The 25,453-nt window shown below is 48.6% G+C and overlaps 1 protein-coding gene across 3 annotated transcripts in view; it reads right to left on the reverse strand.

Annotated features, from left to right (window-relative positions):
• Window positions 1–21,320, reverse strand: part of St6galnac3 (ST6 N-acetylgalactosaminide alpha-2,6-sialyltransferase 3) — a 537,327-nt gene extending 516,007 nt beyond the window's left edge. For 2 of the 3 annotated variants that reach the window (XM_076575265.1, XM_076575266.1), the window contains exon 1: window positions 21,165–21,296. In XM_076575265.1, the coding sequence (XP_076431380.1) occupies window positions 21,165–21,182 (18 nt within the window). In that variant the 5' untranslated portion in view covers window positions 21,183–21,296. Of the gene's footprint in view, window positions 1–21,164 lie in introns of all 3 variants that reach the window. The other variant, XM_016007874.3, reaches the window with a different exon arrangement.
• Between the last annotated feature and the right edge of the window lie 4,133 nt (window positions 21,321–25,453).

Genomic DNA, 25,453 nt, shown 5'->3' on the forward strand with positions numbered 1-25,453 from the left:
GAACACTGGGTAGATCTCAGCTATGGGCTATCTGATGGCAAGCATTTTGGTTGGTGGGAACACTGGGTAGATCTCCTCTATGGGCTATCTGATGGCAAGTGTTTTGGTTGGTGGGAACACTGGGTAGATCTCTGCTATGGGCTATCTGATGGCAAGTGTTTTGGTTGGTGGGGACATTGGGTAGATCTCCGCTATGGGTTATCTGATGGCAGGCATTTTGGTTGGTGGGAACACTGGGTAGATCTCCTCTATGGGCTATCTGATGGCAGGCGTTTTGGTTGGTGGGAACTGGCTGTCTGTGCATCTCCAAAGATTGATCTAATGAACAAAAAGTTGTTATCTCACATCCCCTTCCTCACACAGGAGGGCAACAAATGGCTAGGAAGTGCGCTCACGGTGGCCCCAGGTACACCCCAAACTCTCCACAATCACTTTGGTTCTAACGAGTTAATCCGCCTGCAGAAGATCAGTGCAAGGTTCCATTTTTTCCAGAAACTTTCAAGTTCAAACCATCCAGCCCTGAAGGTTGGATGCACAGAGAGGTGGGAAGCAGACCCCAAGGTTAGGCTGGGCGACTTAAGGGAGCTTACAGAGGCAAGACCAGCATCATAATTTATGTCTTTCAGCTGGAAATAAAATTTTAAATCACCTTGCTCAAAATTATGAAGAATTTACAGGCAGGACTTCTGTGAGGAGAAGAGAGTGTCTCGCCAAGCAAACTGCTTATCAGCATGCAGGAGACAGGTACAGTGTGGTAGTGGAGTACTTCCCAGCATGCACAGCGCCCTAGGTTTGCTCCCCAACTCAAGGAGGAAAACACAACCAAGTATCCACTCCATGTCTAAGTATGTTAGCTTTGGCCATTATTATTTTTTTAAGTCAAGCCATGACATCAAATAACTAAGCATTAATATCCAATTACAAAATCATTCTTCATTCTGGCAAGGGATCAGCTACATTATCTTTTAGGTAGTAAATTTTCTTACTTAATTCTGAGTGTGTTTATAAAACATCAATGTCCTGATTCTCACTAAAAATATATTGGGTGAAGCAGATTGTATCTCTAACAATAAATCAATAAATGGAAGATGCACTTCAAATGAATGGACTGAGCATGTTAATTAAGGTCTGTAAAGGAAAGGCTCTCTCTCACTCACACCTGTCACTCTAGCTGGCTTGAGAGGGTCCTCTGCCTTAGACTGGGGGAGGGGGTGCTGCTGTATTTGGAACCTGGGTTTTGTAGTCAGAATTAAGTGGGGATATCTAGCTCTATATGCCTCAACTCTTTAACTTCAAAACAATTACCCTCTCTAAGCCTACATTTTCCTCATTAACAATCCAAAGTCATGGGGATGGGCCGTTAGATCCAGAGTTCTTCTCATGACTTTTACTGGAGAGACACATGCGTGTGTGTGTGTGTGTGTGTGTGTGTGTGTGTGTGTGTGTGTGTGACAACAGTGTTTAGATGGACACTTGTCCATCTTACTGTTCAATAAATAGCTACATTGTGGGCAACAGTATGGAACTACACTCCAGCTCAGTGCTGGTTAACAAAGAGCGGACAGTGAGTGCACATGGGGCCAGCAGGACCTCACTCCACAAAAATCACACCTTCAGATCACAAGCATTGACTACTCCACGACATCAAAAAGAACTCACCTGTGCCACTAAGCATCCAATGATATAAAATACAACATCCAAATCTGGATTTGCCCTCACTAAATGAAATTCTCACCATGTGCATTAATAGCTTTTGTTGCTTTTATTAGCAGTGTCAAGCAGATGGGTATGTTTCTTATCCCTGTTTCAGAGACAGCACCTTCCCACTTAAGTGGGGCCGCACAGGCTGAGGGCTGGAGACAGTACACAGCACCTTCCTAGCTCCTGCATTTCAAACGCACGTACCTTAAACATTGGGCTGCAAGCTAGAGAGACGTCTTGGGGCTTAAGAGCACTGACTGACTCAGGTAAGTGGGAGCTTGATTCCTAGCACCCACGAAGCGGCTAACAAAAATCTAGAACTCCAGTGCCAGGGAATTCAATGTTCCCTTCTGGACTCCAAGGGGCACTGCATGCAAGGGGTGCACAGACATACATACAGGAAACACCCATACACATTATATAAACACATAAATACATGTGTATGGTCAGGATGCAGCACACCCAAGGCAAGGGTGCCAGTATCATGTTCTCACCCACACCTTTCTGGTGGAAATCAGCCTGGCAACCACTAACGCTGCCATAGTCCTTTAGTACTTCTGAGTGCCAAGGAGCGGAGTGGGTGGAAATGCTCCCCCGTTGTAAAAACGACAGTAAGGCAGCGGGGTTATTCTATTCGCTGGTGCAAAGGCTCACACACAAGCCAGTCTTGTGTTTAAGATGACTCAAAGGTGTTCTATTACCTATGAGGTCAAGTTCAAACTATTTAATCCACCCACCCTCCCACCAGCCCTAAAATCCAGACTAAACAGCCATCTAGACTTACCTATTATTTTACAAAAATGACGTTTTAGGTCCATGACTTGAAAGATTCCCACAGTAGCTGGCTCAAAGGGAATGTGAAACTGGGTGCCTTTTAAGAGCATGGAGAGAAAAATGGGGGTCATATAGGGCAGCAAAGCTATGATAAAAAAGACTACCATTCACCCCAAGGAGAGAGCCATTGACCAGTCACGAGCAGGAATGAGATACTTTTATTGGCATCTTTTAAAGTTCCTCCTGGCCCTATGCTAAGAACTGTTAGAACTGATACGGGGTGGTGGAGGAAGAGGAAAGCCTGGTGGGGAGAGCAGTTGGCACCGCCAGCACAGTCCCAAAGAGTCGGTCTGAGAATGCTCATGCCTGTCCACCGAGATCTTGTTCAAGTTCTCTGCCTGAGCCATCCATAGGCCGAGCTGTGCCATCCACAGGCCGAGCTGAGCCATCCATAGGCAGGGCTGAGCCATCCACAGGCAGGGCTGAGCCATCCATAGCCATCCATAGGCAGGGCTGAGCCACCCATAGGCAGGGCTGAGCCACCCATAGGCAGGGCTGAGCCACCCATAGGCAGGGCTGAGCCATCCATAGGCAGGGCTGAGCCATCCATAGGCCGAGCTGTGCCATCCATAGGCAGGGCTGAGCCATCCACAGGCAGGGCTGAGCCATCCACAGGCAGGGCTGTGCCATCCACAGGCCGGGCTGTGCCATCCATAGGCAGGGCTGAGCCATCCATAGGCAGGGCTGAGCCATCCATAGGCCGGGCTGTGCCATCCATAGGCAGGGCTGAGCCATCCATAGGCAGGGCTGAGCCATCCACAGGCAGGGCTGAGCCATCCATAGGCCGAGCTGTGCCACCCATAGGCAGGGCTGAGCCATCCATAGGCTGAGCCATCCATAGGCAGGAGGGCTGAGCCATCCATAGGCCGAGCTGTGCCATCCATAGGCAGGGCTGAGCCATCCATAGGCCGAGCTGAGCCAAGCATTATGAATAAACCACCTTCTTAAGGAGCACGGACTGGAAGCTCTTCACACCAAATCAGAGTTCCTCAATGATTGTAACACTCGGTTTACTCAGATCCAGATTATCTCCACAAGTTTTTTCAATGTCTATCAACATGTCGTCCATCTCAGTAGCCCCATGTCTTTCTCCTCTCTACACACACTGTAACAGGCCTCCAGACCTCAGGAGGCCCTCCGACTTGAGAACAGCTGATGTCATGGTAGAAGTGTCACTCAGACCCTGGAACCCAGCATGCAGGCAGAGACAGCTGCCAGAAGGACCGAACTGATCGAAATCCACAGTTCTGGGCAAGTCCCTAAATGTACTAACTTGCTTTTCCCCTTCTGGCTAACTGCTCTGGTTTCTGAAGGGTGTCGACCCAGGATGTGGGGTGTGTGTGTGTGTGAGTGTGTGTGTGTGTGTGTGTGTGTGTGTGTGTGTGTGTGTGTAAGTGCCCACCCTAGAAAGGCTTGGGACTGCACTCAGGTACCGAACACCCAGTGTAGTCACCAGACGGCTAATAAAGACTGTCTATCGGCTTGAGCCTGTGTCCACGTGCTCTTCACAACAACGTGAAGAACAAAAGGTTAAAAGAGACAGGAGACTGACTGACTGTCACCGATCTCTGTCACCCACTGGAGAGAATGGCTGAGCGTCCTGGACACTGGCCTCTGACTGTAGAGTGGGAAGTGGGTTTTCCTCAAACCGAGGCTGTGGCATTTCACCTTCATCTCAGTTCACCTACTGCAGTGGTTAGCCCAGAATGTCAACTTAATTGTATCGGGAACAATTAAGAGACTTGACTCTGGGCAGTTTGCAAGGTTATTGCCCAGAAGGAATAACTAAAGGGAGAAGACCCTCTCGTAGAGTGATCTGCGCCTTCCTGTACCAGCCGGATGGAAAGAGGTCCCAGGGAAGAGTGGAGCCATGCTGCATGTCTCCAGGAATCCATGTAGAAGGTGAACAGGAAACACTAGCTACTTGGAGGACAACAGTATTCTCCTTCCCAGCAGGGCTCAAGGACAGTTGCCCAGCACCCTCCTTAAAAGCAAGCAGGGAGTCAGAGCTACCAAACAGCTAAGAGTCCACAAAGACTGACCAGACTGACTTGGGCAATAATGCCCAACACTAAGACTCCCTGCAGTGAATGGGAAGTTCAACAATGTGAGGCAGGAGGAGGGCCATGCTTGCAGGAAGTGCTCGGGCTCAGCTCACTGACCGTAACACACAGTTCCATGCTCTGCACACACGAGCACACCTCTGTGCTAGGCCTAGGTTAGCTTTAGTGCTTTGAAGTTTAATGTAAGTGGTGCTCTTGTGTCCGTGCTGTGGTGAAATCACAGCTGGGAGAGGTCATTCCCAGGGGCAGTGAGTAGAGGGTTCTCCCACTCAGGACTGCCCATGCCTACACTCCACAGAACATGAGAACAGGATCTGGCACCAAGTGCTTCATCTCTTCCAGCTCTCCAAACAAGCTCAGCGCCAGACAACCACATTCTCCACTGTCTCCCAAAATGTCCTGTTCCTTCAGCCCACCGTACCATCTATTCTGCCTGAAATCCACTCTTTGCATCACTCCTGGCCGGCAGGCTCCGTTTCACCAGGTGCTAAGCGATGAACTAACCACTATGAACCCTGACCTTTCTGTCCTCAGGCTGAGAAGTACACAAGTAAAAGCAAACGCTGTGGGCGTTCCTAGATGGGGAGGCGTGATAGGGCGTGTCAGGAAGGCACGTATCTCATTAGCATGACCAGCAAAGATGGGAATCCCCACGGGGTCTTAAAAGGTGGAAAGAAAGGGCTTCTGTAAGAACCTGGGGCAGACGGACAGACAGACAGGGAGCAGCACCTGAGGGAGACTTGACCCAGCAAGGAACCGGCAAGCAGAGGCACAAGGCAGGGGAGTAACGTCTACAGAGCAGGGAAGGCGTTCGTGAACGCTGTCCAACACGGAACCTGTGCAACTCGGGAAGGAATTCTGCTTTTGGGCAGAGCAGAATGGAAAGCCACCAAACGGTTTAAACAGAGTGCCAGGACCCAAACTTCTTGAAATGTCTCCCTGGTTATTCCGTGGCACTCACAGGGGAGGACGGGGGAAAACACCGGCACAGCCCGCCCAGTCATAATGACCAGCTCAAGCTCAAAGACCATCTTTGTGAGGAAATTAAGTACACCAGGTGCAGCCTGACCTGCGTCTTCCTAAGTGTGATCTGATCGGAAACATCTTGAGAATCCTTCAAAGGATGTAAAATCAGTTTACCTGAAGTTAAAAATCAAGCTACATCTGCCATGCCCACAGCTTCTCTGAAGCAGCTAGAGCTGATGCTGGAAGGCAGACCTTCTGAGTGGGGGTGAAAAAGAGAGACAGACAGACAGAGACACAGACATACACAGAAAAGAGACAGGGGTGTGCATGTGTGTGTGAGACTCAGATCCTAGAGTCAGACACTTGTGTTCCAATCTCTCTGCTACCAAACTGTTTCGTGATCTTACCCACTCTGTGCCGATGTCCTTTTCTGTAAAGTAGACGTTGAACACCAGTAACAACATAACAACGATGCTAACTAAGCACTGAAAATGGTGCCGGGCCTTTCCATACACACTACACACTAGCACTGACTCTTCAAAAGCACTGCGCCCTTGGTTCTCAACTCACCCGGCAAAGGACTCGGGACAAAGAAGGCAGGTGTTCTCTCAGCCTTGTTTCCTCACAGATAGTTATAAAAAAAAAAAAGTGGAGTTTGTTTTCTAAAATTGAACATTAGAGGGTATGATATGCATATCTTAGATGTGGCAACTATCCTATTCTGACTGGTCAGAAAGTGTTTGCTGGCGTTACTTTACTGTTAAAGTTATTTTTGTTGTAGGAAATTACAAATGGATTTGTCTCTGTAACCTTAAAGCTATCCTTTTCTTTTCTTTCTTTATTTCTCTTTTTTTAAACAAAGTCTTTCCATGTAACACAGATTGTCCTAGAACTCACTGGGCAACACAGGCTGCCTCAAACTTACGGAAATCCTCCTGCCTCAGCCTCCCAAGAGCTGAGATGACAGGTGTACTGTCATCCCCACTCAGCAAAATTACATTCTATTTGGATTCGAATCTTAGCTCCAACTTCGCTAGCAAACTACCTTGACAGAGCTTACCTCTCCACCACCTCACTGTCTCCGTCTACATGGGCGTGATCACCGTGCCCACCTGAGTTCCAGAGAGGCACGAACACAAAGCCCAAGCCCTGCAAGCACTCAGTGAGAGCTTCGAGTGGGGTTCCTTCAGACCCCACACTCCCTCAGAGCAGAATCAGGCTTTCCGCTGCTCCTCCATCCCCTGCCATCCACCTTCCTCCTCTCATTCACAGGACGTGGAGACTGAGTTCATGAAAAGTACATCTTCTTGTCACACACCTCTACTTGCTAAAACTATGTGGGGGAAAAAAGTCATACACAGACCCTTTTAACACCACGTGTGCACAAGCATACGCATACGTATATACACACACACACACACACACACACACACACACACACACACACACACACAAATGGAATGACATACAGTGAATCTCAATTGTTAACTCTAATAGAGGAACCTGAAGTGGTAGCCTTCGGATACCATTTCTTTCTTTTTTTTTTTTTTTTTTTTTTTTCGAGATAGGGTTTCTCTGTGTAGCTTTGCGCCTTTCCTGGAACTCACTTGGTAGCCCAGGCTGGCCTCGAACTCACAGAGATCCGCCTGGCTCTGCCTCCCGAGTGCTGGGATTAAAGGCGTGTGCCACCAACGCCCGGCCCATTTCTTTCTTAAATTAAGTTTTTAGTTTAGCATACAAAATGCAGGCTCTTTCTTTTAATAACGGTTTTAATGCCCTTGGTCAAAAATGGAAGAGAAAAAAGCAAACTTCAAATCATTAAAATGTTACACATCACATGTAGACATCACATGTAGAAATCATGTTAGACATCACATGCCGACATCACATGTTAGACATCACATGCAGACATCACATGTAGACATCACATGTTAGACATCACATGCAGACATCACATGCTGACATCATATGTTAGGCATCACATGCAGACATCACATGTTAGGCATCACATGCAGACATCACATGCAGACATCACATGTTAGGCATCACATGCAGACATCACATGTTAGGCATCACATGTAGACATCACATGTAGACATCACAAGTAGACATCACATGTTAGACATCACATGTAGACATCACATGTTAGACATCACATGTAGACATCACATGCAGACATCACATGTAGACATCACATGCAGACATCACATGTAGACATCACATGTTAGACATCACATGTAAACATCACATGTTAGACATCACATGTAGACATCACATGTTAGGCATCACATGCAGACATCACATGTTAGGCATCACATGTAGACATCACATGTTAGACATCACATGCAGACATCACATGTTAGACATCACATGTAGACATCACATGTTAGACATCACATGCCGACATGACATGTTAGGCATCACATGCAGACATCACATGCAGACATCACATGTAGACATCACATGTAAACATCACATGTTAGACATCACATGTTAGGCATCACATGTAGACATCACATGTTAGATATCACATGCAGACATCACATGTTAGACATCACATGCAGACATCACATGTTAGACATCACATGTAGACATCACATGTTAGACATCACATGCCGACATGACATGTTAGGCATCACATGCAGACATCACATGCAGACATCACATGTAGACATCACATGTAAACATCACATGTTAGACATCACATGTAGACATCACATGTTAGACATCACATGTTAGGCATCACATGTAGACATCACATGTTAGATATCACATGCAGACATCACATGTTAGACATCACATGCAGACATCACATGTTAGACATCACATGTAGACATCACATGCCGACATGACATGTTAGGCATCACATGCAGACATCACATGCAGACATCACATGTAGACATCACATGCCGAAATCTTGGCTCAGATCAGACCAGCAACCGGGCCGCTGAGGCTAAGCAGCTTGGCAGAATTAAACTGGCATTAAGCCAGCAAAGAACCACTTGAAGCCACATAAACCACAGACCAGGGAGGGAAGTTCTTCACCACAGCTGAGAGACTGTAAGGAGAAGCAGTACAGCGATCACACTTCAGGACTCTACCTCAAGGGAGGCTGCAGGCCTGAGAAGGTCAGTGAGGAAAGAGCCAGGTCAGCCACCTACATGGGACAGTTCTGAGAGGTGACATCTGGCGGTCACGCACACCAATCATCTGGGGCGTGAGAATGACTCACATTCCCCAGATAGCCTCAAATGAGACCTTTGGACTTTGCAAGACTGTTTTGTCTCCCTGTTAATGGAGTTCTACAAGCTTCTCTGCCCTAGGGTGGAGACAATGCTCCCTTCAACCTTTAGCTAATGACCCCTACACACCTGGGCACAGAGGCCAGAGATGTAATGGGGCTCAGGAGAAAAATGAGCCACAAAACAGAAGGCCCAGGAGTCAGGAGACAGTGCATGGAAAGTCTGGAGAGCCGTTCTTGCTCTACACCAAGAAAAGCCTGAGAGACCAGCACAGTGGTTTCCAAGGCTTTCTGTTACTTATTAAAAATCTCAAATGAGGCTGCGAATAGCCAACTTGGAAAGTTCAAAGTTATCACTTCTCCCCAGTCCTCGCTCTCCCTATTCCTAATCCCTAGATAATGACTTTTTAAACATGAAACTGACTGGGTCATAATTACAACAGCAAACTCCGGCAGAACACCAACTTTTATCACCAGAGCCAGCACATCTCACTATGGAAGCTAGTAAACAAGAGGAAGGGGGGGGGGATAAGAAGGGAGTCGACAAACAGCAGAAATGAAATCCCATGGTTTATAGTCACCATAGACTGGTTTTCCTGAGAAGGGTGAGTGAGGAACGGCACCAGAGAAAGGTGGATTTCTGTCCCAGCTCCACAAGCACAGGGTTTCAACATGCATGTGACCAGAGCTCCACAGCATCAGAGACCTTGGCAGGGGAAAATCAAACAAGGCAATGTCTAAAACATTTAGAACAAGTTGGACTTAAATTGCTAAACAGATGTAAATGTCTCATCAATTTCCTCTCGAGGATTTGTGGATTCAAATCCCTGGTTTGCAGCTCTTATTGGCTTGAGCTGGATGTAGCAAGGCAAGGCTTCACAAAGTACAGTGGACAACATCAAACTCCAGGAGCTCCTCAGAGATGGACAACATCAGCACCCCAGGAGCTCACCAGAGATGGACAACATCAGCACCCCAGGAGCTCACCAGAGATGGACAACATCAAACTCCAGGAGCTCCTCAGAGATGGACAACATCAGCACCCCAAGAGCTCACCAGAGATGGACATCATCAACACCCCAGGAGCTCACCAGAGATGGACAACATCAAACTCCAGGAGCTAGCCAGAGATGGACAACATCAAACTCCAGGAGCTAGCCAGAGATGGACAACATCAGCACCCCAGGAGCTCACCAGAGATGGACATCAGCACCCCAAGAGCTAGCCAGAGACGGACAACATCAGTACCCCAGGAGCTCACCACAGATGAACATCAGTTCCTCAGTAGCTCACCAGGAATGAACATCAGTACCCCCAGAAACCCACCAGAGATGGACAACATCAGTACACCTTAGGCTCACCAGACATATACGTTTTCAGGCTCTTCCACACAGACAGACAGATGGAGAAATTCTGGGTTGGTCCTCACCACGTTTAGTGTCTGAGCCCTTTAGGGGACCCATTAGACAGGAATGCACGGCAGTCTACAGATCTCAGGAACACTCCTTTGTCATTAGTTCCAGCCCCTGTACACAAATCCCAAGAGTTACTTCCTTGCTAAGCTTCAGCCCCCCTCCCTCTGGAGTGCTTGGCTCTTGTGCAGTGAAATGTCCCCAATATGTATGGTGTAAGGGCTGATCTAACACTTGTTCAGTGAATGTCCCCAACACTTACCATGCGGGGGCTGAACTAATGAGGAGAACCACAAGCCCTTGCCTTGGGTTACAGTGCTAAAAGGGAAACCAGTTCAGAACAGAGCTGGCAAAGTTTATCTGTAACCAGATCGGCGGGGTCTTTGGTGTTGTGAGTGATACCGCCCCCACTCGGCTCAACTCTGCCACTGACATGTGGCAGACAGGACACCAATACACAGAAATGTAGCAGTGTTCTAATAATGTTCTAATAAAACTAATTCAGGACACCGTATAGGAATATCACATAATTTTTGGTGTCATGAAATCTTATTCCTCTTTTGATTTTTTAAACCCCTTAAAAATGCAGAAGTCATTCTTCAGGATCTCAGGACCTACTGGCCCTGCCCTGGCAGGCTCACATTAGTGAAGGTGAGCTGCCTGAGTTACAGCCTCCTGACCTGTCTGATGGGAGCAAACACCACCCACTCCGATGGTCTGCTGTAAGATAAGCATCTGGGAGGATCTGGAAGGCCTCCTGACACTGGCACTAGATGAGATTCAGCAAACAGCAGGGACCGTCCTTACGACATGCGCACTCACGAACAACTTCTCATTCTGTAACCTGAGAGAAGCCAATGTGGGGCAGGAAGACTCTGCAAAGGTGGACACGAAACAGCCACACTCATAGGAACAAATGTGCTCTACATACCATCTCTGAGTGGAGCTGAATGTGTGTGCACACAAACACACAAAGGAACTTCCAAAGAAGACACAGTTTATTCTGTGTATCCAAATTGTTCCCATATGTGCATCAGCCTCCCGCAGCAGTGAAACAAAGTATATAACGTCTGCCTCTGACCTCAGAGCCCGCAGGAGCTCACACCACACTGAGACCAAACAGCTAGCTCCCACAACCCACAGAGCAGCAGCCCCTGGGGAGAATTCACAGCTGCACAACATCTGGGAGAGATTTGGATCAGGACATAGAGAAACCCAGATGAGGTTTCAAGGGCCGCACAAAGGTTCACATGTGTCCCTAGGTCAGGCATTCATGATCTGCCTCTAGTCTGCTTTCCTTTACTTTCTGAGAATGTCGCCATCATATGAGCTGTGGCCTCTAGTTCCAATCCGAGGGGCATCTTTTCATAGTCCCTTACACTACTCGATGTCTAAGCTCTGCAGCCCTGCCCGAAGGGGACTGTGTTGGAAAAATGAATAGTTGGTAACCACATGTGGCTTTTGGGCATTGAACCCTAGCCGGTACAACTAAGAAACTACATTGTTTATTCAATTTCATTTTAATCAATGTATAATCAAAAATGAGGTGCTCCATTTAGTTATTGAAAAATAAATGAATCTGCTTCTTTAAACCATTAAATATTGATCAAAAAATATCAAAGAAAAATTTAGCACCTAAATGGAGGCATACTGTTATTGAAAAATATACACTGAATTTGGAATATGAAAAAGGTACATATATATTTCACTATTATATACTGGTCATAAGACGTTTCTGATAATTTGGGTTAAATAAAATATATTGCATAAATTTCTGTGTCATTTTTTACTTTTAATATGTCTCTTCAGAAATGTGTACGTGGCATGGCTTGTACTCTCAGCATTCAGAGGCAGAGGCAGGAGGATCACTGCCTTGAGGCTACACAGTGAAAGAAAATAAGAGTGTGTGGGGAGACAGAGGGAAGAGACAAAGGTGTGGGGGACGGCGGGGAGGAGAGAGGGGCAGGGAGAAGGGAAGGACCTGTTGGCTGCGTGGTTCCTGACAGAGCTGCGCAAGGGCACGGGGCTGTTCCCAGCCACCACACTGCAGCGGGGCAGAGGCAGGAGAGCTGCAACTACAGCCCACGCTCTGCCTGTCACCACACTCCACAGAGGCACCTGAGTGCCTGACACTCACTGCCCTGCTTGGCACAATCTCAAACCCGGCCTGTCCCCCAAAGAGGGGCAGCCTCCGAAACGGCCATTTGTGTGTTCCAGTTCTTAAATCTACAGTGACTGCCGGACCAGATTTCAGTCCTGGGTCCTCATCCCCAGCTCACACTTCATTTCCATTTCCCCTGCGATCCTAACCTTCTCGTGGCAAGGCTCAAACACAGTTTTTGAAACAGACCAAAGACAATCTTCACTAAGACATAAAACAGCCTTTAAAATTAAAATAAGTCTATTCCAGAAAAGATTTGAAACGCAACAGTTTCCAAGCTGAGCAGACTAAAATCTGGGTAGGAGAAAGGGTATTATAAAGTAGTGTCCTCCAGGAACGAAACATCCCATCCCAGGGAAGCAACCTCCTTAAGACAAAGTATTAAGACAGGAAGTCAGCAACTCAAAATAGCTTCAGGAAGTCCCTGAAACTAACCAGAATCACTACGCCCCTCCTTCCCAAGAGTAAACAATGATGACTGCTGAGAGGCTCTTCAGACCAGCCAAGCAGTCTGCCAGGAAGATGTCTGGTCAATTGAGCCACGAGGAAGGACTCTCTCCAACCTGCTGAGCTGCCTGCAGGCTGTGCAGTGAGCTCCAGGTTCCCAACTTTGTGAGCTGTCACCCATGCTGGGCTGGACCTTGGTGATGTGGCTGCCCTTGTGTCATTTCTACTCCTGTAAGTAACCCCTCACCCATGTTCCTGTGAGTAACCCCAATAAACCTCATGGTTCACCAAGCTGGACTTCGGTGGCATCCATACTTTGGTCTGTCGTGGGGTCCTTATCTGAAGTGAGTAGATGTGTGTGTGTGTTGATTCCACACACACACACACACACACACACACACACACCCCAGGAAATCTTGTCACAAAACAGTGGGTGAGTGAGTGCAGACTGTATTTACTGGGTGCATACATGGCTTTTACACCGCACTGTAAACACTCCAGGAATAAGATGCCTCTTTTCTGCCCTCTCTCCAGCAGCTTTTTTTGGGGTTTCCCTCCCCCCAGCTTTCTCAAAGACCAGATGTTGTAGACCTACCCTCCACATCTTACAGGAAATAAAATGGTGGCTGGAGATCTTAAAGAATGTCACCTACCCAGAGGCTGCTATTTATTCAAGTCTCTTGCGGTCCTAGGCCAAGGTTTTCAACGTAGACACTTTCACTCTGCTCAAAATCACAACGACCTGTTTACTCGGGGGCCGGGCAGCAACAGTGAAAGCACCCTGACCCTCCTGACCTGACGTCCCCTCTTCCCACTGACCCTAGGATGAGCTGCTACCAAGGATTGTAACTAACCCCCGAGACTCAGCCCTCCTTCCTCCCCTGGCTCACTGAGGCACTAATTGGCAGTAACGTGCATAAAGGGTGTACATCGGAATGGCCGGCGATTAACAGCTGGGTTATCCACAACCTGAGTAATGGGCCTCTTGGGCCTATTTGGGTAGCATTTGTAAATCTACTCTTTCCACTTAGAGAAAGGCCTCTCTGCACTTTACCTAAAGCAGGAAACACAAAAGAATTATGCAGGTCCATCCACCCTCAGGTCCAGCCAGCCTTAATGTTCACCAACAGCTAGAGATTTTCCTTCTGGGGAGATTTAGTAACTTTCAAACAGTGGCTTTGGCTACCCTCAGATCTAAACCCCTCCCACAAAAAAAAAAAAAAAAAAAAAAAAAGCACAGGCCCCGGAAACATGCTATCAGCATTTAGTGACAGTGGGTGGGGCCGGCAGCTCTGCTCCCCACTTCCACGGCACCCTGAGAGCTGCAGAGAATGCACAATTCTCTGTTGGTTTTCCAGCATGACCTCAGGCAGAATGGAGTGACAGAGCCTGAGGATCATACAGTTTGTGAGCCTCTGGGGCCTCTTCCCAGAGCCCTGGGGGAGCCCTGAGTTACTCTAATTCTATACCACCCCTCTCTCTCACCCCTGCTCCCTCCCTCAGTCACATCCCTCACCCTCTCACCCCCTTCCTGTCTCCCACCAGCCCCTCCCCCTTCCCCTCAAATTGCTAGCATATGCGGCTGAACTTTGGTTGAAGTAGGGTAAATCAAGAAGCTGTTCACTCTCAGACACAGAATTACAGCCTCCTCTGTCTCCCCAGTCTCCGCCCCTCCCCCTCCTCTGGCTCCAAAATCACAAAGGAAACGTTGAGGAAGACCCGAATACAGACACGTGCAAAGTCCTCCACACCAAGTGACCTGGGACAGAAGATGGCGAATAAGGCCATTCTCTTTATTGCCAATAAAGGTCATAGGGACTTCTGACAGCCACACAGGCCAGGGGTCAACTTCACTCTGCCACGCTGGGGACCCAGGACAAGCTACTTAGCTTTCCTGGACTGTGGTGACTATTTGTTACAGTGTTCTTAGCTTAAGCGCCAGCCAAGCAACTCAGCTGTTCAATAATTGGCAACCACTATTGTCATCACCAATCCAAAGAGTACGGCCTACACCCGCCACTCACACCCAGAGCACTCCCATACCCCAGAGCATGGTCGCCTTCAGAACACCCTCACACCCAGGGCACACTCACACCCAGAACATGCTCACACCCAGGGCACACTCACACCTAGAGCACTCCCATACCCCAGAGCATGGTCGCCTTCAGAACACCCTCACACCCAGGGCACACTCACACCCAGGGCACCCTCACACCCAGGGCACACTCACACCCAGAGCACTCCCATACCCCAGAGCATGGTTGCCTTCAGAATACCCTCACACCCAGGGCACACTCACACCCAGAGCATGCTCACACCCAGGGCACACTCACACCCAGAGCACTCCCATGCCCCAGAGCATGCTCGCCTTCAGAACACCCTCACACCCAGGGCACACTCACACCCAGAGCATGCTCACACCTAGAGCACACTCACACCCAGAGCACACTCATCCCCCACAGCATACCAACACCCACAGCAAAACCATCCCCCCAGTCAGGCAGCCCCTGGGTAGTGGTCAGAAGTGCCATCACAAATGGAGTAGACAAAGTGCCTCTCTTGCTTACACAGTGGGGTTTCCTCGGGCTCCTCATACCTGGTGCTTTGTCACCTCTGTAACACCCAAGCTCAGTGCAACCTCACTTTGCAGAGGCCCGAAACTTCATTTGAGAACCACACCATCTCTCAGCCTAGGTGTTTGGTTTGGAGGGTTTGGTCTGTTACTTGTTCTGACTTTTTTTTTCTCCCTTGTTTCTGCTAATTAAAATGAGCGTAAACGATCCTGACAAAGCTGGGTAGCTCCTACGGACCCTGGGCTTTCTTCCCTGCACTCCTGTTCTCCCCTTCCAGCCCCAGACTTCAAGTCACCCTGAATTTTCTATCAAGAGTCACAGGACAGTAAGAAAGACGCTGACAACATCTGAGAAGCCAGGTGAGTGACAGACTGCCGTTCGCTGTCCACCAGGCCACAAGTCCATGTCACAGCAAGCTGCCTTCTGGCACATTATGCTCATGTCTATAATCTGAGTCTCAAACAAATCCAGTGACACCATTTTATGTGTCCACCAGGCATTTAGAGATCACTTAGCGAAAACCAGGTCAGTTCTCAGGCATGCCAAGTTGAGTAGGACAAGGTCTCCTCTCAGCTGACTCCCCAGCACCCCACAGGTTTACCTTTCAAAGTACGCTGCACACTTTGGTCAGTAGTTTACCATTTACATCCCTGACAGCACGTGATCCTCAGAGACTGGAAGTCATGGTCCTCTAAAGATGCTGGGTGAGTCCTGGCTGGCTGCTAGCCCCCTGGAGGCCCCATCCTGCCCCCTGAGATCAATCAGCTGATGACAGGGTAGGATGACCCTGCAGCTACGCAAACAGGCGCTCAAGCCGCCACAGGAACCTAGAGGATACCTCTCCCAGATGTCACCCCGAGAGCATGCTGACTGAGAAGCATAACTCTTGTAGGTAGGGAGGTCAGACAAAGGATTTGCTACAGAGAAAGAGCATGAAAACCACAGCTAACAGCTGCGGCCACAAGGATTTATAGATGCTACCTTCCTGTTTCATTAAAAAGTCACTTTTCCTGTCTTTGTGGCCACTTTCTTCATACCCACTTCAGAGATCAGGACACTGAGGCTTCGGTCTCACAGCTGGACTGAACCCAAAGCTCAATACACTAATAATCCCCACACTGCCCAGAGTGAGGTTCGTGCAGACAAGTGTGGAGACCAGGAGTGAATGGACAGGAGAGGGACAAGCTATGGAGACAGGAACCAGATTCTAAAGGAACCTGCAGGTCATGCTAAGCCCAATTATCACCCCAGGGTTCAGAGAGCCAAGATAAGCATCCAAAGCCCCAAAGGGTTTGATGGGCACCACACCTTAGCTCCACTCTGTAGAACAATGAAGAAAAAGGAAAACCACTCAAAGGCAGACCAAAGGCTAGGCTTTGGAATGAATGAGAGCGAAGGCCAGAACTCAGAGCTTCTCCTGCACTAAAACGGAGGCAGCGCGGCTCGGGATTCAGCCGGGGCGGGACACGGAAGACTTAATGAGAACATACTAAGTTGGTAACTGCGGCACAGGGATGCAGTTGATCAACTGGATATATTTATAAGGACAAATCACTGCAGAAGGAAAAAATAGCTCAGACAGGAAGATAAATGGCTAGTATGAATGTAAAGTTTAGCTTCACTGATAACTACAAATTAACTGCAAAATAACTAGTTTTCTTGTCCAGTAAATTCCAAAGACTCTTAAACACCCCATGAACTCCTTCTACGCTCTTTCTTCAGAGGCTGGGGATTCGTAGGGAGCCCTTGCAGACTTCACTCTGTGGGAAAGCAGCGGCTGCTGAATTGAGGGCTCACTGAAGAGCAGCCTAAGGCCAGCAGGAAATGAACCCAGTGGGACGGAGGTTGTCATTTCCTGCAGAATAACCAGTATATAGATATTCTCACTTTCCCTACAATGGCCCTTTGAGGGATGCAGGGTCACCCCCATTTTGGAAACTGGGGCAGTACTGTAAATTAAAAATTAAAAAAAACAAAAACAAAAACAGCTTTCTGTGGTTCAGTCGGTAAAAGGTAGAGGCATGATTAAACCCCACGTGTCAGTGTCCTTGCAGTGAGGGACGGGCACGTATTCCACAGTGTAAATGACTCTTAGGATCCCAGTTCTGTGAGAGTGGGTCCTACTCAGGGACAGATGGGCCCTCGGCGCACAGTGCTTCCACAGGACAGCCCAGTGTCCCGAAAAGGTCAACGTCAGCTGCCACCTACCAGCCTTACCTCTCAGAGACTCCTGTTCCTGTTGTATGGTCAGCCATGAGAGCACAAGCCCCACTCTCCTTTGGGGTTCTCATAGGTAGAAAGGATGACACCATCTTCTGGGATACTATTTTAAAGTCTTTGTCCACAAAAGAAATGTTTCTAAAACACAAGCCCCAGGTCCAGAAATCCCCTTCGACTCCAGCAGCCGGTGGGAAGCCAGCCTTGGCTATGCCCTGACAGGGCTTGTTACGGACTCCCTCCAAGTTTCGTTCTGCTTTTCAGAAACCCTGCCTATTTCATCCTTTCAAATACTCTTCTGAAAAGCACTCATTTGAAAAGTGTGCCTTCCTTACACCAGGAACAGAACATTCTTATCATTAGCGGGTCAAGACCAAGATAAGTATGTCCAAGCAAACATGTTCACTGTTTTCCTGTGTCGTTTGCCGGCACCCATAGCATAGAGCCCACCCCAGCCCTGCTTCTTCTTCTTCTTCTTCCCCATATCTCCATAACATATCACTCTTTGTTACGATGGGACATTAACCCTCAGACCTATCCCCGTATCTGAGTTTTCTCTCTATGGCTGTGATAAAACACCATGACCAAAAGCAGCCTGAGGAGGAAAAGGTTTATTTCATTTCATCCCTGAGAGAAGTCAGAGTAAGAACTAAAGCAGGAAGCTGGAGCCAGGAACTGGGGAAGGGGTCACTGGGCACGCTGCTCACTGGCTTGCTCACTGTGGCTCGCTCGGCCTGCTTCCTTGTACAACCCCAGATCATCTTCCCCGGGGTGCACGACCCACCACGGGCTGATCCCTCCCACCTTAGTGCCAGCTGAGAAAATGACTCACAAAGTTGCCTACAGGTCAATCTGATGGAGGCTTTTTCTCAATCTCGATTCCTCTTCCCAGATGACCCTGGCTTGTGTCAAGTTGAAAGAGGAAAAAAAAAGAAAAACCAACTAACCAGTGCACCCCTTCTTTGAGTATGCATTTTACACACACACACACACACACACACACAGAAGACACAAATAATATATATATATTTACACACATGCGTACGTTCACAGGAGAAGACGTACATATATGCACACAGAAGAATATGAATATCTAATAAAATACACATGCTGTCCCCCTATTAACCTGCCCCGCTTGACCATCAGGCCCAGGCTCCGTTTCCAACATCCACATAGGTGCAGAATGTTGCAGAAAATAATTCATTAAACACAACAATAATTTTCTGTTCACTACAACACTGTTAAAAATTTATTATAAACACTACCATTTTTTTCTATGCTTTGGGAGAAGGGAGTCCAAAATCAAACGCAAAAGGCCAAGCTGGCACAGTCCCTGTGGAACCAGCCCTCCCCACACCACCATGTATAGCTTTTCAGACAGCACAGCACAGGTAAGAGGACCCTCAGAGACCACCTAAGACCAAGCAGGTCCAGCCTCACCCAGCAGACTACTAACAACACAGAGTAGCCATGAATGTGGCCCAGTACAGTTACAGGCCACACACCATGTCGCAGAGTCAAAATGTCACACACACAGAAAAAGGCACTCTGCTGCTGAAAGGTGGCAAGGACTGATTGGTGTAAGAAACACTTCCAGTGTCACCCCTGGGAACAGTTTTAACCGTGAGTACCACTTCAGATCTGGTCTGAATGCAGCTCTCTGCCCCTAACTCAAGACCCTCGGTTTCTTTCCCTAGAAAGTGGAGTTGCAAACAAGGACACCGGCCCTTCAGGGCTTATGAAAGAGTAAAAGCCATATCCTGTGTAACAGGCTGAGGGTTCAGAACATCTTAACTAATTCGCCATGACTGAACATCAGGAAAAGTGACGTCACACACGTGCAGGTACAAAGTCCTCCTCATCCTACTCTGTCATCTCCACAGCAACATGACAGCACGTGATTACTTGATCTCATGTTGAGGAAATCAGTATTCAGGGAAGTGTAAGTAGTTGTCCACGGCTACACAGGTGAGGAGGCAGAGCCAGAACTGAGAAGAACGTCTTCGCTCTTCTTCATTCTGGTTAGGAAATGAAGACAAATGAGGAGGCACTTCAGGTAGGCCCTCCGTGTAGGAAGTGACCAGTACAAAACTGGATCAGGTCTGTGTGTGACCCTGGATGATCACTAAAGATGCGTCAAGGAGTCTGGGGATATATCTCAGTGACCAGACATGTGCTTAGCATGTGTGAGGCCCTGGGTTCAATCACACATACATACAAAGGAAGATAGATGATACAAGGTGGGGGAGAAACCTATAGGGGAAAGATGACCAACAGTACGTGTCAGGCTCCTCAATTTCCTTTAGCAAATAAACAGAGGTGGCACTGTGACCTACGTCCAGACCCTGTGCTGAGCCCACAGCCTCGAGTTGCACACTGCAGTTTCATGCTGCGGTATCAATGGATGACGTCCCCCTGACTTTGCCACCTTTGGCCACGTCCTGGAAAGTGCTCCAAAACAAAGAGCAAATTCAGGAAAGTCATGGGAAGTGTTTGATTTTCTTGCTTCATGACAGGAAGGCATGCTGGGAGATTTGGGCTAACTAAAGCGGTGGTCCAAGATGTTACATCAAGTTCTGTTGTGGCACAGCACGCGCACACACACACACACACACACACACACACACACACACACACAGAGAGAGAGAGAGAGAGCTAGGATGTTGTCCTTGGTCACACGGCACTTTCTCTGGTCTGGAAACCACACACTTTTGTGTTCTCGGGGATGGGGAACCTTCACGCTGCTCACATTTTGATCCATGTATCAGGCTGGGCAGCTGAAGAACAGCAGAAGGAAAAAACAGAACAGGGTAGGGGTGGGAGGTGAACTTTCCCAGTGGGTTGGAAACAGTCTTCCCGCGGAAGGTCCTCAACCCTGTGGCTAACTAAGGCTAACTCAGAACACTTAATGAACCAGGACTTGGTGGAAGAATGCCGCCAAAGAGCGGTGGACTGTGAGTACGCGTTCACACGTGAGCCTAAGTATGAGTTCACATGAGAGCACAGGAGGTTCAAGGTTCCACATATTTCCATCCGATGAACTTTTCCAACTGTAGTCACTGTCACCCAGAGCTAGCTCCCCAGAAAACTCATTCCTACAGGGCTACCTGTGGACCCAGAAGTTTTTGTGTTTCCAGGACCAAAGGCTGCGAGCTCTCCGCACCTCCTCCTCTTCCCAAACACAGTGCCCCTCACCCATGCCGGGCCACTCCTTTTCAGCCCGTGGCCCCCCACAGGCCGCGGGCTGCCCTGACCCAAGGCTCGGAGCACCCTGCTCCGCTTGCCATCCCCATCCTTCGGCACACCGCCGCGCGCTCCCTGCCCAGCTCCTTCCAGGCGGGCGCCCGCCAGCAGCAGTGTAGGCAAGGAGGCTGTGCCCAATGCACGTTGCATAGTCTCCCACCCCGATGCCTTGGCCAAAGGAACAAAAAGGAAGCCGACGCCAGGAAGAGACGAGCGGGCTAAGGATGCGGCGGGACCGCGGCGGGCTCCACGCCTCTGCGCACCCGGCGGGCGGAGCTCGCATGCGGCCCGCAGCCGAGCGGTTACCTTGAGGATGCAGGCCATGGCGCTACGGATCGACCCTGTGGCTTGCTGCACCTCGGCCCCGCAGCGGGACCACTCCAGCCCACATTCCCGCAGAGCGAGCCGGGCCCGCGGGAGCTGCGCGCCCAGGCCCCACCCCCGAGCCCCGCCACTGGCTGGCGCCGCACGAGGCCCCGCCCTGAGTCACGTGTCCTCCGTGCGGCCCGCAACTGCCTGCTACTCCGCTGCTGCTGCTGCTACTACTTGGCTTTTTTTTTTTTTTTAAACCCCTTCTGCAGATGAAGGTTTGCAAAGCCCGGCCTGGAGCAGACCCGGATCTTCGCACCCCGAGGATAGAAGGTGGCCCTTCCAGCTGCGCTAGTCCACCAGGGAACCCGCAGATGTGCGCTTCCCAAAAAGTTAGCGGCTGCTGCGTTTGGCACCGTCCTGCTAGAGGCGTGCGGCCCCTCCAAGGATTCTTCGAAAGCAGCTGGAAGTGCCCCGGGCTAGCCTTTGGCACTGCAGAATTCTGTGGATGGCTTCTCTTGCCATGACTGATTGGCTGTCCGTCGGAAAGCCCAGACAGCTAGAGAAGCAGAAAGGCTGGACACTTCTGGTCTACAGGAAAGAAGCCATAGTCCTCACACGATGTGGCGTGTGCACAACATGTGTCGCATACGCGCACATAAACAAATGCAGTTGTGAATGTTGTATCCTGTTGCAAGGGTGTTAGTAAAATGTCTATATACATAAAGAAACAGTGTGCACTGATTAGCTACATACGTACAGAGTGAGACATACACCGGACTTTGGTACTCACTGCTAAAGTCTTAGAATTTAGGAGAACTTGGTTACAATTTCAACAACCAAGTTATATATTAGCTTTCCTCTTAAGTTTGAAAATCTAAGAAGGTCCTTTTCAACCATCCAACCGGGACTGTCACATGTTAAAACAAAGGGCACTCTGGCAGCTTTACCCAAGAGGCAAACAGGTCCCTGGTCCTCTCCGGGTCCTAAGTGGGCCCTCTGTATGTGACAGACGGCAAGGAAAGGATGCCTTCCCAAACCAACACTGCTAACAGAACACTCATTTCTACAAGGATATGCCCAGAGGGCACGGATTTCTGCACCCCAGTAGTGAAAGACCAAAACATGTACTACAAAGAATGCCCTAGTTAGCTGGCCCACGTGGAGTCAGGAAAAGCACATGAGCTGATAAGTGACTGGGGGTCATGAGATGGCTCTCACACCATCACACAGGAACCAAGTGTTCACAGGAGTTGGCCATGTTGTTGATGAGAACATTGAATACTCTGAGAGACCTGGGAAGAACCACAGGAAAGAGGCTGGAAGGCTAGAGCCCTGTTCAAACTGCCTGCTTGCAGGCAAGCTCTGTCTGTCTCCAGGGAGACACTGTCTGCTGCAACTCCGCCCCTTCCTCTGCCTTGGAGGACACATGTATTTTATAAGAAAGTTTGATGAAGATCACATACTTTAAGCTGCTGCTGTAACAAATGGTCTTAGCAGGTGTGCTGGCTAACTCACGTCGACTTCACATAAGCTAGAGTCACTAGAGAGGAGGAAGCCTCAACTGAGAAAATAACTCTGTAAGGTCAGGCTGTAAGCAAGCCTGTAAGGCATTTTCTTAATTAGTGATTGATGTGGGACCATCCCTGAGCTGGTGGTCCTGGGTTTTATAAGAAAACAGGCTGAGCAAGCCATGATGCGCAAGCCAGGAAGCAGTAACTCCTCCATGGCCTCTGCATCAGCTCCTGCCCCCAGGTTCCTGCCCTTTCCCAAAGTTGATTTGGTCATGGTGTTCCATCACAGCAATAGTGACCCTAACTAAGACAGCAGGCCAGGAAAACACAAGTAGCAGCATATGGATTTGAAAAGGTTATATTTAGGGGGAAATATATATATAATATATACATATATTCATATAATAACGATTAATTAAAAAAGAAGCCATGAATCTGAAGGCAGCAGGGGAAGGTACATAGGATGGTTTAGAGTGAGGGAAGAGAAGGGAGAAATGTTGTAATTATAATCTCAAAAATAAAAAAGTACCCCCCCCCAAAAAAAAGAGAGAGGCAAAGATGGTTTGAGCACCACCCTTCCAGAAAATCTGCAGGACATCCAGGAAGGGTCAGCAGACTGGTGACCTTTGCTTGGTAACTTCGACCCAGCCTCTTCTCTTCAGTCTCTATATGGCAGTACACATAGTCTTAGCAGAGTTAAATGAACTAACAAATGTGAGCTCATTCACCTCAGTTCCTGGCACAATGGCCACTTTTTTTTTTTTTTTTTTTTTTTTTTTTTTTTTTTTTTGGTTTTTCCGAGACAGGGTTTCTCTGTGTAGCTTTGCGCCTTTCCTGGGACTCACTTGGTAGCCCAGGCTGGCCTCGAACTCACAGAGATCCGCCTGCCTCTGCCTCCCGAGTGCTGGGATTAAAGGCGTGCGCCACCACCGCCCGGCTCACAATGGCCACTTTTAAATGATAACAAGTTATTTAAAGGAGAAAACTTTCACTGAAGATAGATCACAGTGGAGCCAGAGAATGGTTTTGGCTATCCTTGGGTGTCTCAGAAGGATGCTGCTGACAGAGCAGTTAACACACATGATGGGCAAGGATGTGGTGTCTTAGTCAGAGTTTCTATTGCTGTGAAGACACACCATGACCACTGCAACTCTTTTTTATTTCATTAATATTTTTTCATTTATTTTACATACCAACCACAGTTTACCCTCCTTCCTCTCCTCTCATTTCCTTCCTCCCCCACTCCCAACTCCCATCTACCCTCCCCTGCCCCCGACTCCCATCTACCCTCCCCCCATCCCCATCCACTCCTCCTTGCCTCCATTCAGAAAGAGGCAGGCCTCCCATGGACTTGAACAAAGCATGGAACATCAAGTTGAGGTAGGTTCCAGCTCCTCCCCCTGCATCAAGGCTGGGCAGAGTAATCCAGCATGGGGAACGGGTTCCCAAAAGCCAGCTAAGTGCCAGGGACAGATCCTGATCTCACTGCTAGGAGCCTTACAAACAGACCAAGCTACACAACTGTGACACACATGCAGAGGGCCTAGGTTGGTCCCATGCAGAACCCACAGAGACAGCTGACCTGAGCTCATGGGACCACTGCAACTCTTATAAAGAAAACATTTAACTGGGGCTGGCTTACAGTTTCAGAGGTTTAATCGATTATCATCATGGTGGGGAGCATGGCAGCATGCAGGCAGACATGGTGCTGACTATATCTTGGTTTGTAGGCAACAGGAAGTCGACTGACTCACTGGACGGTATCCTGAGCATAGGAAACCTCAAAGCCCACCCCCATAATGACACACTTCCCCCAGATAGGCCATGCCCAATCCAACAAAGGTACACCTCCTAATAGTGCCACTCCCTGTGAGATTATAGGGGCCAATGACAGTCAAACTACCACTCATGGTGAGGGTTTTCCTAACTCCATCCACCCACCCTGACAAGGCTTTTCCAACTGGACACCCAACCACCACCTCCATGATTGCCAACGTGTTACTTTTCTCTGTGTGTGTGTGCATTTGTGTGCATGTCCATGTATGTATGCATGTTGATGCAAAGTGTCTTCTTCACTCCATGCCTTATAATGAGGCAAGATCTCTCACTGAAGGTGGAGCTCACCAATTCAGTGAGGATGGCAGTCAGCAACACCCTGGCTCTATGCTCCCAGAGTGGGAGTACAGACAGGCAGCACCAGGCCTGGATTTTTGTGGTGGTTCTGGGGTTCCAAACTCATGTCTTTGTGTTTGCATAGCAGGCATTTGACCTTGCTATCCCTCCTCCAGCCTCCAAATGTTGAGTTTTTACCAACATTCATAAGTTATAACCAACAAGTACAGCAAGGAGGAGGAGTTCACTTATTATAATCTAAGAGCAAGAAATGCTAGGAAAAACCCAAACTAGAATTTTATAAAATAGGATTAACAACTGCTGCTTTGGGAGGAACTACCCTAGAAAAGCTTTTGGTTAGAAATAAGAAAAGGTTCTGAATCTACCAGGGAATGGAGGTGCTGCCAGATTGGTAGGGGGCGGGTGGGTAGGAGAGTGTAGTCAGGTTATTTTTGTTTTAAACTGGGCCAAACATCAAGAATAGCTTGGGCTAGTCTATAGGTATAATCAGATTTTCTAACTATTTAAGTTATGTAACTTAAATCCAAGATTGCCTGTTTCCAAAGTTAATAATAAAACAAAAGCCCCTTTCAGTCAGATGTCCTACCTAATTTGACCCAGAGACACCGACAGACAGGGTGTTGAACTTAGAAGTCAGCC

Source organism: Peromyscus maniculatus, chromosome 6 (genome assembly GCF_049852395.1).
Source record: "Peromyscus maniculatus bairdii isolate BWxNUB_F1_BW_parent chromosome 6, HU_Pman_BW_mat_3.1, whole genome shotgun sequence".
NCBI lineage: Eukaryota > Metazoa > Chordata > Mammalia > Rodentia > Cricetidae > Peromyscus > Peromyscus maniculatus.